We start from the raw sequence: 17,193 nt of genomic DNA on the forward strand, positions 1-17,193 counted from the left end.
CGCCGCCCCCCCCGCCCGGCCCGCCGCGCCCGCCCCCCGAGGCCGCCGGCTACTCTCACCAGCTGCTGCTGCTGCTCCTGCACTGAGCGCCGGCCCGCGCCCCGCCATTGTCCCCGCCGCGCCGCCCGCCGCGCCCGGACGCCGACCGGGAGGCGGGGGCCGCGCATGGGTGGCCGCCGCTGATGCCGCCGCCGCCGCCCCGCCGCCCTCCGAAGCTGCGTCCCGGGAAGGCCGGCCCCCCGCGCCCCCCGGCCCGGCCCGGCGCCCGGGACCTGAGCGCGCCCCCATGGAGGCTCCCGGGCCGGCCGCGGCGGCCGCCGACTCCCGAGAGGGCCTGGGGGCCGCCCCCGACGGGGCGCCCGCGCGCGTCCCCGGCCCCGAGGCGCCGGCGCCCCAGCCGCCCGCCTACCGCCTGCAGGACTTCGACACGCTGGCCACCGTGGGTGAGTGCGCCGCGCGGGGCCCCGCCGCAGGGGCGCGTGGCGCCGTCCGGGACGCCGGCGTCAGACAAAGCGCTCGGGAGCCGCCGCCCGCGGGGGCCTGTTCCCGCCCGCTCGGGGGTCCTCGCGCGCGGCTGCCCCTGCGCCCGGGGCCCCCCGGCTCCCCGAGACCCGGAGGGCTCCACCCCGCGCCCCGCGAGCCTCCCCGCCTGCGGGGGCTCCGCCCTGCGTCTCCAAGAGGTCCTTACTTAACCTCCCCGCCCGCCCCTCACCGGCCACCCCGGTGTCTGGGCACCCCGACTTCACAGAACTTCCTGGGGGCGTCACCTCACATTGGGGTCCTCGCGCGCCCCCCAGGCAGGGACGCTCAGGGACGGAGGCGGCGCCCGGGAAGGCACCTGCAGACCTCACCTCGGCCAGCCTCCCCCTCTGCCTGGCGGCAGGATGCGCCCGCGTGGACTTCAGACCTTTTCCTGGGTTTGGGGCTCGGGTATCCCGTGGCATTTTGGGGGCGCTGGGCAGCGTTGGCGGTGCATTACACATATCTTCATACCGCGGTACTTTCCTTCTGTGCACCCGAAACTTGGCATTCTTTTCTCAGACACAGATTTCCTTTTGTCGTCTACCTTTGAACCTAGCCACTGTTAGGCAGCTGGAGGTAAAGGTTTCCAGTTTCTTGGGCGCCTGGACCCCGAGAGGTGTTTGTTTATGGGGCTCCTCCCTGAGTAGGGGCAGAACATCCCGACCCCACAGGGGCGCTGGATTCAGGCTGCCGGCACCAGCCAGCCTGTGGCTTCTTAGCAACTGTGTTGCTAAGTGGGCTCTGCCAACCTGCTGCTTGTCAGGAAGAGTGAATGGGGAAGGGGGGCACGCCCTGTGTGACTATGGGACAGGGGTGTTCAGGCACTTTTTGAGGTCCTCCTCCTCCTCTTTTGGAAAGGAGAAAGCATTGGGCTCAAGATAGTGGCTTGGTTTTAATAAGACGGAGAGGCACCGCCAGAGTGGCATTGAAGCCTTCTGTTTTCCTTTGGTTTTTCTCTTGCTGGTGAGGAAGGGGTCACCAGGGACCCCTCTCAACGTCTCCATCTTCCCTTTCTCTCCCCCTTTCTTTTTCTTGGTCTCTTTCTCCGTCTGCCTCTCCCTCCCTGTGGGACGCTGTGCTGGGCTGATGTAAAAGCTGGCTGTGTTTGGCAGGGCCGCAGAGTAGGGACAGTAACCCAGACCCGTGCAGTCACACCGATAGGTGGAAACACAAGCCAACAGTGGAAAGTCGTGCAGGACCTGCCAGCCCTTGGCACATGGCTCCAGCGGCTGTCTCTCCTCGGGGCACTTAGGCAGGTCTCTTGTGAAAGGTGCCGGGGCACTGGGCGGGGCCCGGGGAGGTGTGTGTGGCGGGGAGGTGGCTGGAGACATGATGCAGCGTGTTGTCTGCAGTCCTGGAGTTGAGGGGGGCTGGGGTGGGGCTGGGGTGGGCCTGTGGGGGATCTGCCAAGTGGGTATAGGGTGCCCGGTGAGTCGTCTTGTCCTTAAAAATAGACGGTCACTCCCCCTGGGGACCAAGAGGTGCCGAGCAGGGAGGAAAGAGCTCTGCAGTTGCCTTTGCCTTTCTTAATGAAGATGCTTGTTCCTCAAGGATAACTTCCTGTGGGCCCCAAGGGTGAGAAGGGAGAGCCAGGTCACCCATGTTCAGGATGTTGGACCAGCAGGGGCCTGGGACTCAGGTGTGCGTGTGTGTCTGTGTGTCTGTGTGTGTGGTGTGTGTGTTACTTTGCAGCTTTGTTGACTTTATCACCCTTCAGCAAAACCTCTTTCTTTAGTATTAAAGATTAATTTGAGCATGATAAATCTGAGACTGGGAATAAACTTTAAAAAAACTCCCAAACTCTCCAGAGCTGTCACAGTCACCAGGAACTTCAGATCGCAAGGTTAAACACAGTCGGCAAATAATAACCCCCTCAGCCCCGGCTTGACGTCTCTTCATCCTAAGCTTCCAGCTCAGAAGACTGAGTTCCCTTTTAAATGATCCTGCCCCCCCCCCCCGTTCCTAACTCCCCCATTGCAGGCAGGCACCCCCAGCAGCTCTGCATCGCCTGAGGGGGTTCTGTGTGCAGCATTCCAGCTGAGCAAGGCTGTTCTCCACACACAAAACAAAACCCAAACAAACACCAAGCAAACCACCCACCCACCCCCTGTTCGCAAACCTCTCCACCTTTCTTAACGCTCTACAGTCCCCACCCCTCAGAAACTTCCAGAATGAGTCAGGCTGGAAGGACCATGCTGGCTGGGCTTGTCCCCCACCCCCACTTTGGATGTTTTAAGTCCTGGCTTCACACAGTTGTGCATTTTTATCTGCTCTGATCTCCACCCCTGTGGGTGAGCTTTTTTGTTTTTTTCTTTTCTCTCCTCCCTTCCTTTTCGCTGCGAGCTGGACCCCCCGGGGGAGGCGCCTGGGGGACAGAATTGCTGACTCACAATGCCCCAAAGATGGTTGCAATGACTCCGACATCTCAGCGCAGAGGCAGCAGGTGGACACAGGTGTGCTTCTGCCTGAGGGAGCAATCATACCGGCGGTGGCTTTGCAGATGGCGAGACCCCGGCAGGAGGCACCGTGAGGCCAAGACCCAGCTGGGAAGACGGCCACGTTCACAGGGTGACCACGACACCTTGGAGGCAGAATAAGGAGGCAAGCTGGGGATTGTGTGGTCTCACGTGTCCTCCTCCTGTGCTCCTGCACACACTGTCTGTGGGAGATGGTCCGGGTTTCTAGATTGACCACTTCTCCGCAAATCCAGTTCGGGAAGGATGCTCGGCTTGTGTGGGCGAAAAATCTCAAGATGGGTATTTTTCAAAGAGCATGGACGGCACCCTGGGGCCCGTCGCAGGTAAATTGTGATTTCATAGGGTGAAACACTCCACCTCCTTGGCCACGTCACCTGTGACAGAGGCAATGGGGTGCAGCCCCCCTGGGCCTCGTTCCTGGTCCGTGTAACCGAGCTTGAGTTCTGGCCGTGAGCACGCACGATCGTGCTGTTAAAAAGAAGTGTTCTGAAATAATGATAAATGCACAGGGGGTTCCCCACCCCCCACCTACAGTCCGTCCGGCATCCTTCATGAATTTTTTTGACATCCTCCGTAACTGTAGCGTGATCTTTTTACCAGGACCTCAGCATCCTGCTAAGATACCGCAGACCCTGTTCAGCGCTCCCACTTTTCGGTGAAACTTCTGAGTTTTGGAGTCGGGGTATGTGTGTGGTTTTGTGCAGTCTTATCCTTGGCGGCCACCACCGCGGAAATCAAGGCACAAAACCCACTGCCTCCCGACGGACCACGTGCCTACACCGGACACTTTATTTTGTGTTTTGTTTACTATCACACACATTGCACCAGTGGAAAGTCGCAGTTTTTTAAGTTCTAGAAGACCTTCCGTGATGAGTAATTCATCAGACACTGTTCTCTCTGAAAGCTCTGGTGGTCATTTTTCTCCACACTGGTAGAGTTCCCTCCTACAGTTTTGGTTCCCTAGAATCGGCCTCCCCCCCTTTTTTTTCTGCCCTGTCTCCCACCTGGGCTGTCATTTCCTCCCCAAGCATCACCCAAGCACACCCCTGGGTTGGGTGGAATCCGGACCGGTGAGATTTTGCCGTGCACGTGAGTGACTGGCGTGGGGACAGGGTGGACAGAAGCAATTGGAAGGGCATGTTGTTTATTGCTCAGCGATACCCAGAAAATTGCTCCTGCCTTCCTGCCTTCTAAGCGTATTCATCTCGTGTGGGTGCTTTAGAGGATGTGGGTTCAGCGCCGTGAATGGTAGTTGCAATTTAAGAGCATTGCAGGGATTTAGAAAATTAGATGGAATATGACGAAAGAATATTTCTGAGTAAGAAGTCCTTCAGGCTGAGCTTCCTCATTAAAAAAAAAAAAATTGAAATGAAATTCAGACAGCGTAGAAGGAACCATTCGAAAGTGGACCGTCCAGTGGCATTTCAAACATTCATAGTTAACCAACCAGCCCGTCTGCCTGGTTCCAGAACATTTTTGTCACCGTCAGCGGACACCTCGCACCTGTGAGCAGTCATTCCCCTTTTCCCACTGCTCCAGCTGCCAGTAAGCCCCGTCTGCCTACTGTCTCCGAAGATTTGCCTGTTCCAGTGACATTTTCCACACTTTTCCTTTTCAGTTTCCATCTCCAAGGGGGACGGATTGGGGGGACTTTGGGAAGAGAAGCTTAGGAGATGGAGAGACAACAGTTCCTGCTCAAGAGGAGAGGAGGAAATGGGCTGGTGGAAAGAAAGTGTGGGATGGGAGAGGGCCGATGAGGACAAACTGGGAGGAGAGCCGTTCAGTCAGTGAGAGAGACGGGGGTGGGCAGGCGGGTCACAGACATGTGCACACACAACCTGCTGTCCTGGGTTGGTTGAAGTCTCCGTACACCGCTCTCCTGCCCCCTCAAAAATTCATACCATCTTAGGACCTCAGGAAGGGACCTAATTTGGAAACAAGGTGTTTGCAGACATGATGACGTGAAGGACCCGAGAGGAGGTCCTCCTGGAGGAGGTGGCCCTGCATCCAAGGACAGTGTCCTTAGAAGAGACAGAGGAGGAGGGACACCGACACAGAGGAGACGCCACGTGAAGACGGGAGGGAGGGGACCACCAGCCCAGGGACGCCTGGAGCCCCCAGAAGCTGGAAGACACAGGAAGGACCCTCCCCTGGAGCCTCGGGAGGGAGCGCGGCCACCTCCCCACACCTTGACCTCAGACTTAAGGTCTCTAGGACTCCGGGGAAGATGAATTCCTGTGATTTTAAGCCACAACAAAGCCAGAGCCCCAGGAAGCTCCTCCACCTGCCAGAGAGGACTGCAGAGCGGACTTCCCCGTGGCCTTAGCGCGTGGTCCATGAATTGGTTTCCCCGAATGCCTCCCTGGGTGTGGGGACAACCCTCCCCAATGACTTGGGGCACGCATGTGGTTGGGGACATGAGGCCTCGATGCTGGTCTCAGACCTGGCTCTGCGATGGGTCCCTCCACCGCCCGGGACCACCAAGGAGGCCGGCTCTGTCCCTGGACGCAGAGGGCGGATGCAGTCCCCTGTCCCATGACAGAGCATTCCCCTCTGCTACCACCCCCGCCCCGGCGCCCTGGAAGCTTGTCAGCACAGAGCTCTTCCTGGGAGACGCGTCTTCAGAATTCTCAGTAAACCTCCTTCCGTCTCTTTGGGAGTGACTCCCCTGGGGCTTTCGTGGTAGTTCCCCCAGGTTTTTCTTTTTATGGCAAACACCCGTGTGTCACCACCTTCGCCACCATTGAGAAGCATTTCCCCTTTTCCTTTTCTTTGAAACTGTCCAAATGCTGGCTCTTGCTGGGAAGAACAGTGAAGTACCAGGAAATAAAGTTTCGCTTTTTCAAGGTCACGTACGGCGTGCGGGGCAGCGTACAGCCATCCGCCTTGATTTTCTCAGGGACCTCCAGGAGGGGCGGAGGACTGGCGGGTGCCTTTGGGAGCTTTTCCCCCCAAAAGATGAGGATGCTGGCTGATTTGGTTTCTGCTGAGAGCACTGTTCCTGGTTGCCAGGTGGCTGTCTTCTGAGTAATGTCCTCACCTGTCCTTTGCTGGGGGAGTTAGGGCTTCACCGTATGAATTTTGGGGTGACCGAGACAAGAATCATGGGTAACTTCCAAGGTTCTGGGGCTAACGAATCAGAAAGGTGGTGGTACCATTGGGTTATATTGGGAGGGCTCGGAGGGGTGGAGGCGTATTTGGTGGGAAAACACCAAGTGTTCCGTCCTGGGCATGTTAAGTTTGACTTATCTGTGAGATGTCGTGGGCACAATCTCCATCATCACTAGCACCTTAATCACCACCTCTCCCCACCTCCCACCACCTCCCGCCACCTCCGCCATCTTCATCACGTCTGACACTTGTCAAGACGAAAGTTTTTTCTATGATGTTACCCAAGTTACAAGTGCACAGCACAGTGACTCACAATTTTCAAAGGTTACACTCCACGTATGGTTATAAAATACTGGCTAGGCAACTCGTCTCGTACAATATATCCTTGTAGGGTTTTTAAACTTTTTTTTTCTTGTTACGATTCATTTCATGGCAGCTGGTAATCATCACATTAGCAATGGTGGTTTCAAAAGTTGTCACACACCAGCTGTGCTGTCATTGCTCGAGGTTGATCTGATAACCTGGTGTCACAGACATTGGCCATGTAAGATGCGTCATACAAATCAGATCTGGTTTATCCCCAGCGTTTATGAAAACAGACCAAGGAAAAGAACTAGGTCTGGGGACACACGCATGGTCTTAATATAGTGAACGTTTAGCCCTCCCTGATTATTACAGAATCACGATAGTGAGAATATTTGCAAGTAGCTTATTTATTTTATACGTAATAGTCTGTACCTATTAATCCCCTTCCTCTATCCTACCCTCCTCCCCCTCTTTCCTCTCCCCACTGGTCACCACTAGATTGTTCTCTGTGTCTATGAGTCCATTTCCTTTTTGTTAAGTTCATTAGTTTGGTTTATTTTTTCCGATCCCACAGATAAGTGATGATACAGTGTTTGTCTTTCTCTGATCATGAAACTTTTTTTTAAAATTGAAATTCACATAATGTAAGGTTTTTTTAAATTCAACAATTCAGCGGCATTCTGCGCGTTCACAGTGTTGGGCAACCACCAACTCTGTCTAATTGCAAAACATTTCCATCATCCCAGAGGGATCCTCTACCCATTAAAGAGTCACTCTCCACCCCCTCCCCCAGCCCCAGGCACCACTAATCCACGTGTCTATGGAGTTGCCTGTTCTGGGCGTTTCCTATAAATGGAGTCACATCCCATGTGTCTTTCTGTATCTGCTTCTCTCTCTGAGCATCCTGTGTTCAAGGTCCATCAATGATGTAGCTTGTGTCAGAGCTTCACTCCTTTTCCTGGCTGAGTAATATTCCCCCCATGTGCATGTGGACCCCATTTGTTTATCCCATTGTGTTAGATTGCTTAGAGAAACCATGTATCACAGATTTGGAAGCTTAAACAGCAGAAATCACGGTCCTGCAGGCTGGAATATGAGATCAAGGTGTCAGCAGGGCTGGTTCCTCCTGAGACACCTCTGTTCTTCTCCTCCCTGTGTCCTTAATGTGGTCATCCCTCTGTCTCTGTGTCCTAATCACCTCTTAAAGTGACACCACTCCTGTTGGACTAGAACACATTCATTTTGCTAGTCTCATTTTACCTTTAAAAGATGTTTTTGGGTTTTTTTTGTTGTAGTTTTGTTTTGTTTTGGCACTGGGGGGTGATAATAAGGTTTTTATTTATTTATTTTTAATGGAGGTATTGGGGATTGAACCCACGTATGCTAGGCATACACTCTGTCACTGAGTATAACCTCCCCCACCTCATTTTACCTTAATCATGTCTCTGAAGACCCTGTACCAAATGCAGTCTCATTCTGAGGTCCTAGGGGTTAGGACTTTAACATAAAATTCTTCGGAGGTGGGAGGACACAGTTCAGCCCAAAACACCATGAATCTTTTAATGCATCAGATGATACCTCAGACCCTTGGGGATTCCCATGCTGTATAACTGAGCTTCACCCAAGGGAGATTCGGCTCATTGGAAGTAGGCACACCTCACCAAGGCAAACACCACCAACACCACCACCATCGCCATCATCACCATCACCACCATCACCGTCATCACCACCATCATCTTCACCACTGTCACCGTCATCACCACCATCACCATTACCACCATCACCACCATCATCACTGTCATCATCACCATCACCAGTCATCAACATCATCGCCATCACTGTCGTCACCACCATCATCACCACTGTCACTGTCATCACCACCAACACCACCATCACCATCATCACCACCACCACAATCACCAATCATCAGCATCATCACCACCATCACCACCATCGTCACTGTCATCACCACCATCACCATCAACACTGTCACCGTCATCACCACCATCATCACCACCATCATCACCATCACCACCATCACCATCATCATCGCCACCATCACCATCATCAACATCATCATTTCCCAAACATAATGCAGGCTCATCTCATCTTCAAGGACAGATGATGGTGGTCTTGCATGGATCTGGAGTTTGCTCTTTTCAGCAGGCATGTCATGCAGTCACCCCTTTGGTGCACAGAGCATCTCCTGGTTCTAACTCCTGAGTTAGAGAGCTGAGGGCTGGGTGGGGCCCCGGCAGAAACCCTCTGCAAGGTCATCCTTCATTGGTCTCCTGTTCTGATCTCTCTCGTGGTCCTTGCCACCGTTTCTGTGTCCTATGGAAGCGGTAACAAATTACCGCAAACTCAGTGGCTTAAAACAACATGGCTTTATTATTCTACGGTTCCAAGGGTTAGGGACCTGAATGTGGGGATGACTGGGTTAAAATCAACGTGTGGGCAGAGCTGGGTCTCTTTGGGAAGGTCCAGGGGAGAATCTGTTTCCTTGCCTTTTTCAGCTTCTAGAAGCCGCCCGAATTCCGTGGCTTGATGGCCTTCCTCCATCACTGACAACGGCATTGCTGCGTCAGTCCCTTCTCATGCTGCCATCTCTGTTTCTCTCTCCCTTGTCTCTCTTAGGCTTCTGAGAACCCTTGTGATTCTGCTGCAGTCAACCCAGGATCATCTCCCTGGGGAGGATGAGGGGATTAGCATCTGGCACCAGCTCCCTGAAACTCAGTTCCCCCTTTGCCATGTAAACAGACACATCCCCAGCTTCCTGCGATAAGGACGAGGCCATCTTTGTGGTGCTGGTGGGGGCATTACTCTGTGTGCCACACACTGGTTTTTCTAACGTGCTGTGCACCCCTCGCCTGAAATGTGCCACCACTTTGGAGAAGGCGGTGGGCTGGGCAGCTGCCCCCAGGGTGGCCTCGGTCCTGGTCCAACGGCATCGATTTCCATCAATGGGAAAACCATGGTAACAATGAAAAGTTGTTCCATGACTATACAGAGGGAGAAATGCTGGATCTGTTTACCAACGAATGGGGCTGCATGTTTGTGTGCGTGTGTGTGTGTGTGTACACACTTGCTCGAGCACTGGGAAAGGAATTAACGAGTTAATTGGGGCTGTCACATCTGTGCCCTCTTCTGCGGGGCTGGAATGGTGTCCACCACTAATTGCCACCTCCGTGGGCCCCTCCCCTGTGCCGAGCACGCAGAACCAGTTCTGATGTTGCAAGGGCGCCCCAGGGACAGAATGGCTCAGAGGTGGGATGACAAAGCCTTACCTTCCAGGAGCTTCCGGCCCCAGGAGGGACCTTCTGACCCGCAGCTCTGAGCCACGTGACCCCAGGGCGGGGAGGTGGGGTGGGTGGGCACGTGGAGTCCCCAAAGCCAGGCTTGTGTCCACTTGTGGGACGGAGATCAGGTCAGAGAGGGAGGACTACTCTACAGGGGTCTTGAGAATGTTCATGAATTTGAAGCATAAAACCAACACTGCGAGAGCTCTGTAAGCAGCTTCCAATTGTAGGAGCATTTCCTTGCATTTCACGGGTGGGGTCTCCCATCCTGCACTGGGTTAGGTGGACACGATGCTACATCTTTTTCTACGTCCTTAAGGCACTGAAACAGAAGTCCACTTGGCATTTGGGTCACATTCGAATTGGAGAAGACGTTGTAAGTAGTCCCTCTGCTTTGGAAGTTTCCAGCGAGTCTTCCATTCAAACATCCTAAGTGTCCCCGAGGCTTGACCCGTCAGAACACCCTTTATCAGCCATGACCGTGGGTGGGAGAGAAGGTGTGTGCCCTGTGGTGCCAGGCGGAGCCCCGAGTCTTGCTGCCAGTCCCGTGACTCAGCTTGTCCCCAGGTGGGAGTTCCCTGTCGGACACCTCGGGGGGCGCTCCTCTCAGCCTTTTATCTCCTGCCAGGGGCTCCCGGGGCCTCCCCAACACCTGCTCAGCCCCTCCCGTCCCATTTTCCAGGAGGACTGTCCAGGCTAGAATCGTGGGCATCTGAGGTCCCCGCCCACTGGGTGGTTCCACGTTTCCAGAAAGCTCTGCCTTCCACGTCTTTTGTGCTGCTTCCCCCACATACCCATTTGCAGATTCACACTGGCGTTTCCAACCAGTTAACAGCAAAAGCGCACTGTCTCACAGCGTCCCTGCTAAAATGCAGAAGAATTCTGCAAATGGATGCTGTCGTGTTGTGAGCTCATCTCACGGGCGGGCGCTGTATGAATTCTCTCGAGGTGGTTTGTTTGGGGAGGTAAATATATATATTATTTTTGGTGGGGGGACGTAATTAGGTATTTATTTTTTAGTGCAGGGACTGAGGATTGACCCCAGGACCTCATGCATGCTAAGTACCTCCTCTACCACCGAGCTCTACCCTCCGCACTGGACGTGTTTTTGATGAGACAAATCACAGAGGGAGTTTGGACGGCCACCTCCCCAGGGTCCTTGTCAGATGGCTGACAATTATTTGCCTGGTGATTTCAGCCTGTTTGGATGGATCATTATCTCGAGAGACTCTTCGCCGAAACAAAGGATCCCTGCAGATCTGAGGCTGGGTGTGGCTGGCGGGGCTCCGTGGAACAAAGTCCTTTGTAACGCAGACGCCACCTGGGGTCTGAATTGGGAGGGGGCGTCGCAAAGTGGGACTTGGGACTCTGAGCCCAGGCACGCCTGCCTCTGCCTGTGTGCTCACTGCCACCCCTCCCAGGGCGGACTTGGCTTGCAGGGAGGCAGGGAGAGGTGGGTGCTCAGCCCCTTTACATTTGGGGACAATTGCCAAAAAAAAAAAAAAAAAGTCATTCAGCGGAGATTGAAAATTCTATCTTGGACTGATACTCTCCAAAATCAGAAGGGCGTCAGGAAGGCAAACTTTCTACAATTTCCTCTTTTGGAAATTCTGCCTGAGCAGTGTTCAGCCTTACCCCTTAAGGGAAAAAAGTATATATTACCCAGAAAGAAAAAAAAAAAAAAAGCAAACCGTCTAATGACTCAGAGTATCGCCTGGATCCTCGCGTATAAATAGTTCTAGTTGGAGGTGGCGTTCACTCAGGAGCACTGTCGTTTAGTTTACCCTTAAGCAGGTTAGTTAGCATTTTATTTTGGTAGCAGCTTCTGGGGTATCCATACACTGTGTTGATTTTGGTCAAAGCTTCTGGTCTACCTTTTTTCTTTAATTTTTGTCTTTTTTCTAGATTGATTTTCTTGTTTTCAGTTTCATTGATTCCTGCTTGAGATTTTTTTGTGTGTGTGGTTTCTGACAGTGTTGTATTTTGAACGAGCTTCTGCGCTGCTCCTCTTGAGGGTCCCAGAGAGCCGCAGAATTGGCACTGGGACCCAAGAGAACTGCAGAGCCAACGCCATCTCTTCCCACCGCCTTGCAGGGAGCCTGGTGGGTTCTAACCCTCGCGGCCGGGGGACCCTCTAGCGGCGCCCTGCTTTCACGTGGGTTTCCGCTTCTCTGTCCCAGCTGGTGCTGGCCTAGTTCCCGTCCCCCCTGCACGTAGCAAAACCCCCCAGCTGCTTCCCCGGACGGCAAAAATTAAGCGTGGAGAAGGGGAGCTGGCGGTCACCTGCTCCAGAAGCCTGTCTGTAAACACAGGGCACTGCAGGACAGCTGCTTGGTTTCCTTAAAAGCAAAGGGAAGATGAGGCCGCAGGCAGAACATCCTGCCGTGCGCGCGGACTCCGGGTTAGCGTCAGAGTCTCCGTCCAGGACGCTGGATGCTCTCGGCAGAACCATCCCCGGGCCGGGTGGGTCCTTCACCTCCTGTGTTGTCGGAGGGAGCTCTGCCCTCTTTGTAAAAGGGGGAGCCTCCTTCTGCACTGAGCTGGCCAGTGCAGTCGTGTGCTTTCCTTTCTGCCCTCAGCAGTGCGTGGTCTGAGTGCACACGCGAGAGTTCCCGGAACATGCACAGGTGTGCACACGCCCCTGTGCGTGGAAGGTTTTTGGTGGATGGGGTGACAGCCCTCCTGGCTATTGAAAACACTCCGATTGTTCCAACTTGAGCACTCTGGTGAAGCCTGAGACCGGCCGCCTCTTTGTAGGGCAAAGCAGCCTCCATCCTCTTCCAGAGCTCGCCGCCTGGGTTCCTGCTGAGCGAGCAGGGCGGGTGGTTCCCAGGTGCACAGGCCCGTGATCTGCCCCAGAAGCTGGTTTGCGAATTGTCCCTTTAGAACGTCCTTGCTCCAGAAGCAGTGCTGCGTGGAGGTCCAGGCTGCTTCATTTGCAGCCCGGAGCAGACGCCGATGCCTCGTGACACACATCCCGTGGTAAGAAGGAAGCAGCAGTGGCACGAGCACGGAGGAGGGCGCCAGCCAGCGCAGTGCGGGGGTCACTCGGGGGCCTTGGGTCTGACGCGTGACAGAGGGCACGCCTTACAGGAGGGCCGTCAACAAAGAGTGACGAGCTTTCCTCCCGACCCCGGAGGAGTGGACGCGTCCTCTTCCTGTCGGCTTTATTTGTTGCGGGCGTTGAACTTCACCTCCCAAGTGGGTGGCGTGGAGGCACCGTGGGGAGCAGGTCCCCGGCGTGTCCCGGCCGGGCCCGTGGAGGAATGTGTCTGGGGGCAGGACACCTCCTCTTGCTCCAGCCAGGCAGCTGCCAGGCGCGGGCACGGGGCGGCGGACTCGTTTCGGTTTTCTCAGTACGTGTTTGGATTCCACGTGCTTTTCCAGGACGCAGTTTGCCTGCATCACCCAGAGATCAAGGGTGGGTTCTAACCCCGATCCAGGGCCACAGGGGACATTTTTAAGACAACTCCCATGGACCCTCCTGGGGGTTGATGCAGGCTCACTCCTGAGTCTTTGGGGAAGGAGGGTTGTGCGGTGGGAACTGGACATCCCTCAGCACAAGGGAGAAAATCCCGGAGGAAGATTGTTGCGGGAAAGCATGTCTCTGTCACATGCTCAAATGACGCCTTTGATCTTGGAGAAGAGGTTGTGGTTGGAAGGGGGGACCTTCAGAGAGACTTTCAATGGAAGACATCTGTCTGGCTGCGATGTCATGTGTTCAGGGTTTTCTGAATGCCTGAATTTAGTGCCGTGGGCTCTGAAATGATAGTGGAATCAATACCAAAAGGGAGTGAAATGGGCAGATGCAGCGGTGGAGGAGGGTGCAGAGTGTGTGCTTCGCGTGCACGAGGTGCGTCCCCAGCCCCTCCATTAAAATTAAACAAACAAACCTAATTACTTCCCCCCGAAAAGTTAAAAAACGTTAAAAAAAGAATGCAAAAAAAAAAAAAAAAAGTAAAGAAATAAATCGTAAGTAGTCTTTCTTGGCCTTCACACCAAAGGCGAGGGTCATTGTCACGTCGCTCTGCCCACACCTGTCTTCTGAAGGCCCCCGCCTGACGGGTGCACGACACCCAGGGGAGCTCACCGGAGGCTTGGCCGCTGCCATTACGAGTGCTGGCCGGCTGCCGGAGCCCGCTGAAATCGGGGTCCAGCCCCGCGTGCGCCGTGGCTGTTTCGCATACGTAGAGTCACGTATCCGCTGACCTCATTAGACTGACTCACACGTCTTCTAGTGACCGTCCTCAGCATACACCCTCCTGTATTGGCCCCCGTTCCTCAGCCCCGCCTGCATGGAAGTTGGAGCCTTGATTTCATTATTAGGTTGACCCAGTTTTTGCTTAGAGAGCTAGATTGTCTTCATAACGTGGACCACGTAAACCATCTGCTGTCCAGAGGCGGACCTCCCAGTGTCTCCGATGGGGCAGCGGACACTTGCCACAAGAAGTGAGCGAGAGCGGAGTTGCAGCAACCCTACGGCTGTCCAGTGTGGTGGTCCCCGGTCACGTTCAGCACGCTAGAAACGCAGTCGCCCCAAATCTGGAGCCGCCGTGAGCTTGTGGCCACTGTGCTGGACAGCATGGACCTCGACTGTGTCTGTCGCCATAGAAAGGTCAACTGGGTTGTCTTATTCCAAAGTCATGGTTCTCAACGGGAGGTGATTCTGCCCCCACTGGACACTGGGCAGTGCCTGGAGACATGACTGATTGTTACAATTGGTGGGTGGAGACCAGGGACACAGCTCCACACCCCACGGTGCACAGGATGCCCCACATCAGAGAGTCCTCCAGCCCCGGGGTCAGCAGTGCTGAGGCCGAGAGCCTCTGGTCAATTCATGAGAGACTGTCTATCAATCAGTCAGTCATCTGTCTCTAACATCTATTTATCTGTCTGTCTGTCATACCTATGCATTCATCCAGGACATTTGGGAACTCTTGTCTCTCTATTCCCTAAATGTTGGTGTTTTCAGAGCAATGAGGTAATGTCACCCTCCAACTGGAAACCTGTTGACATAGGTTACTGCAGCTCTCTCTTTATCTGTCTGTCTATACATCTGTCCCTCAGTCCATCATGTCTATCCATTCGTCTATTCATCCATCCATTTATCCATCCATCATCCATCCATCCATACATCATCTATCGATCATCTGTCCATCCATCTATCTATCCATCCGTCTTTCCATCCATACACCCATCCATCTGTCCATCTATTCATCCATCTCTCCGTCATCTGTCTATCCACGCATCATCTGTCCATCCATCCATCCATCTATCAGTCCATCCATCATCCCTCCATCCAGCCATCCGTCATCCATCCTGTCCGTTCATCTATCTGTTTATCCATCCATCCATCCATCCATCCATCATCTATCTATAGCAGTGGTCTTCCACCAAGAGCAGTTCTGCTCCTCAGGGGACACTTGGCAGTGTCTGGAGACATTTTGATTGTCACAACGGCAGGAAGGGAGCTCTTGGGATCTGGTGGGGGGAGGAGACCAGGGATCCTGGTCAGCATTGACCCTACAGTGCACAGGACGCCTCCCACCACAGAGAACTGCCTCACCCAGAATTTAGTAATGCTGAGCTTGGGAAACCCTGATCTGAAGCAGGACACATTTTTGATAACTTTGGGGGGAACTTTGACATCATCACATGCCACCCCGGATGCAGTTTAGGTGGCTGCATCTTTAACCTGCTCGGCTTGTGTCGTGAATGCACAACAGAAGAGCGACCTTTGTGCTTCTGGGTGATGACCAAGCCATCTATGCAAAGCTGCAGATAGCTGCTTTTGGAAAGCCCCCGGGCAGAGCCGGGAATTCCAGGCATTTCCTCGGGTAGCCCTTGTTAGCGTCGGGATCCAGGTGGCGAACTTCCTGCGTTCCTTTTTTTCTTTTGTGCTCACACACTTTGTGTCTTTGCCCGGGAGAGAGTGTAACTTCGTAAATCGTCTGTAAATGGAGGAATTGTAGTTCTAAAATGTCTATTATTATCTTGTCCATTTTTTATCTTTTTACAGTGGGATGCTGTGAAACTGGAGGTTGCTTGACTCAGCAGAATCTGGGAGGAGTTACTTGCTTTTGTTTTTTTCAGATCTGTCTAGACTAGCAAACTCACAGAACTAACCCCTCCCTCCCAGGGCTGAGCCGAATCCTGTCCAGTTTATTCAGCAGATCTTTGAAGTTACATATTCCAAGTTAAAAAAAAACAAAAACCTTCAGAAGTGTATCCAAAACACACACTCTTTATTTTTTTTTGTAAATTTTGCCTATCAAGATGCAATTCACATAGCAAAAGATTCCCCGATTCAAGGTGTCCTGTTCTGCAGTTTTGAGTTTATTTACAGTTAACACATGTTCTTTTTCAAACACCTTCTAAACATTTTTTTCCCCATAAAACAGAAGTTTGACTGTGCTTGGAATTTGCAGCAGTAATTTCCCAAATCCAACTTTTTAGAGGAGGACTGTGTGCTTCAAATACTTAAGATTTCATATATTGCAGTTTATGTATTTATAATCTTTTCTGATATTACCACGAGGAAGAAAAACCTCACGCGGTTTCACCACGATAAATTCATTCCTTATGACCTAGCCATTATTTTGCAATAATTATTTAACATTTTTTTTTTTTTTTTGCAAACAAGACACTTTACTGGAATAATTACTGAACAAGGAAGTACTAAAGGTAATACTTACACATTTTAGAAATTAAATTATGGGCAGAGTATTTAGAGAATTCACAGATTCATAAGCATATTAATTGTTATGTTTCATTAAGTTGATCAGTTTAACATAAACTTAACTATTCTGTAGATAAAAGATTTGTATACTTCATAAATAAAAAATTAAGAAAGTTATACAGAGCAATGCATCCCGTTTTTGGTCCCCAGGTGTCCTCTCCCCCTGACTCTGTCTAGGTTCCTGTCCTGGTCAGTCTCTTGTATCTTTCTGCAAACATGTTTTCAACATACAGAAGCAAATACCATTGTCAGGAGGGGACCGACATTCTACTAACATGCTGCCTACTTTCAGCCTGCTTAGATATTATCTTAATTTTTTTTTTTAACGATTTTAAACATTTCCAAACTAATTTCACCAGCCTAACCAGTTAAAGAGATAAAACCTTTGCCTCCGTTGGGTGGAGGAGGGGAGTAACTCCTGACCGCTGGCAGCTGGTGTTCCTGGTAAAGGAGGATGATTGCTGGCAACTGGGGTGCACTGATGATGGGAGGGTGTGAGAAGGGCCCCCCAGCTTTCCCCAGGGTGGCCACATGCCCCCGCTGACTCTTGGCAGCCCGGCCCCTGGGTACCAGCCTCTCCTTAGGTGTCTGCTGGATTCCTTCCCGCCTCCTGGAGCTGCTGGGGAACTGTGTGGGCTGTTAGAAATGGGACTCTGGGGAATTGTCAGGTGGGCTGTGATGAGCTTTAATCTCCCATTGGGGAAATAGGCTTACAAAATGCGCTTCTGTCTGCATCTGT

At 52.9% G+C, this 17,193-nt stretch overlaps 1 protein-coding gene and 1 non-coding gene across 2 annotated transcripts in view; one reads left to right on the plus strand and one right to left on the minus strand.

The window, feature by feature from the left end:
- The first annotated feature begins 286 nt into the window (after positions 1-286).
- Positions 287-17,193, plus strand: part of LOC105097368 (protein kinase X-linked) — a 59,233-nt gene continuing 42,326 nt past the window's right edge. The window contains exon 1 of the mRNA XM_064483568.1: positions 287-443. Within this exon, the coding sequence (XP_064339638.1) occupies positions 287-443 (157 nt within the window). The remainder of the gene's footprint in view (positions 444-17,193) is intronic.
- LOC135320464 (small nucleolar RNA SNORA72) lies at positions 6,683-6,814 on the minus strand. The gene has a single exon (XR_010379617.1). It is a non-coding gene; the product is annotated as a small nucleolar RNA SNORA72 (small nucleolar RNA).

Source organism: Camelus dromedarius, chromosome Y (assembly GCF_036321535.1).
Source record: "Camelus dromedarius isolate mCamDro1 chromosome Y, mCamDro1.pat, whole genome shotgun sequence".
In the NCBI taxonomy this organism is placed as follows: Eukaryota; Metazoa; Chordata; class Mammalia; order Artiodactyla; family Camelidae; genus Camelus; species Camelus dromedarius.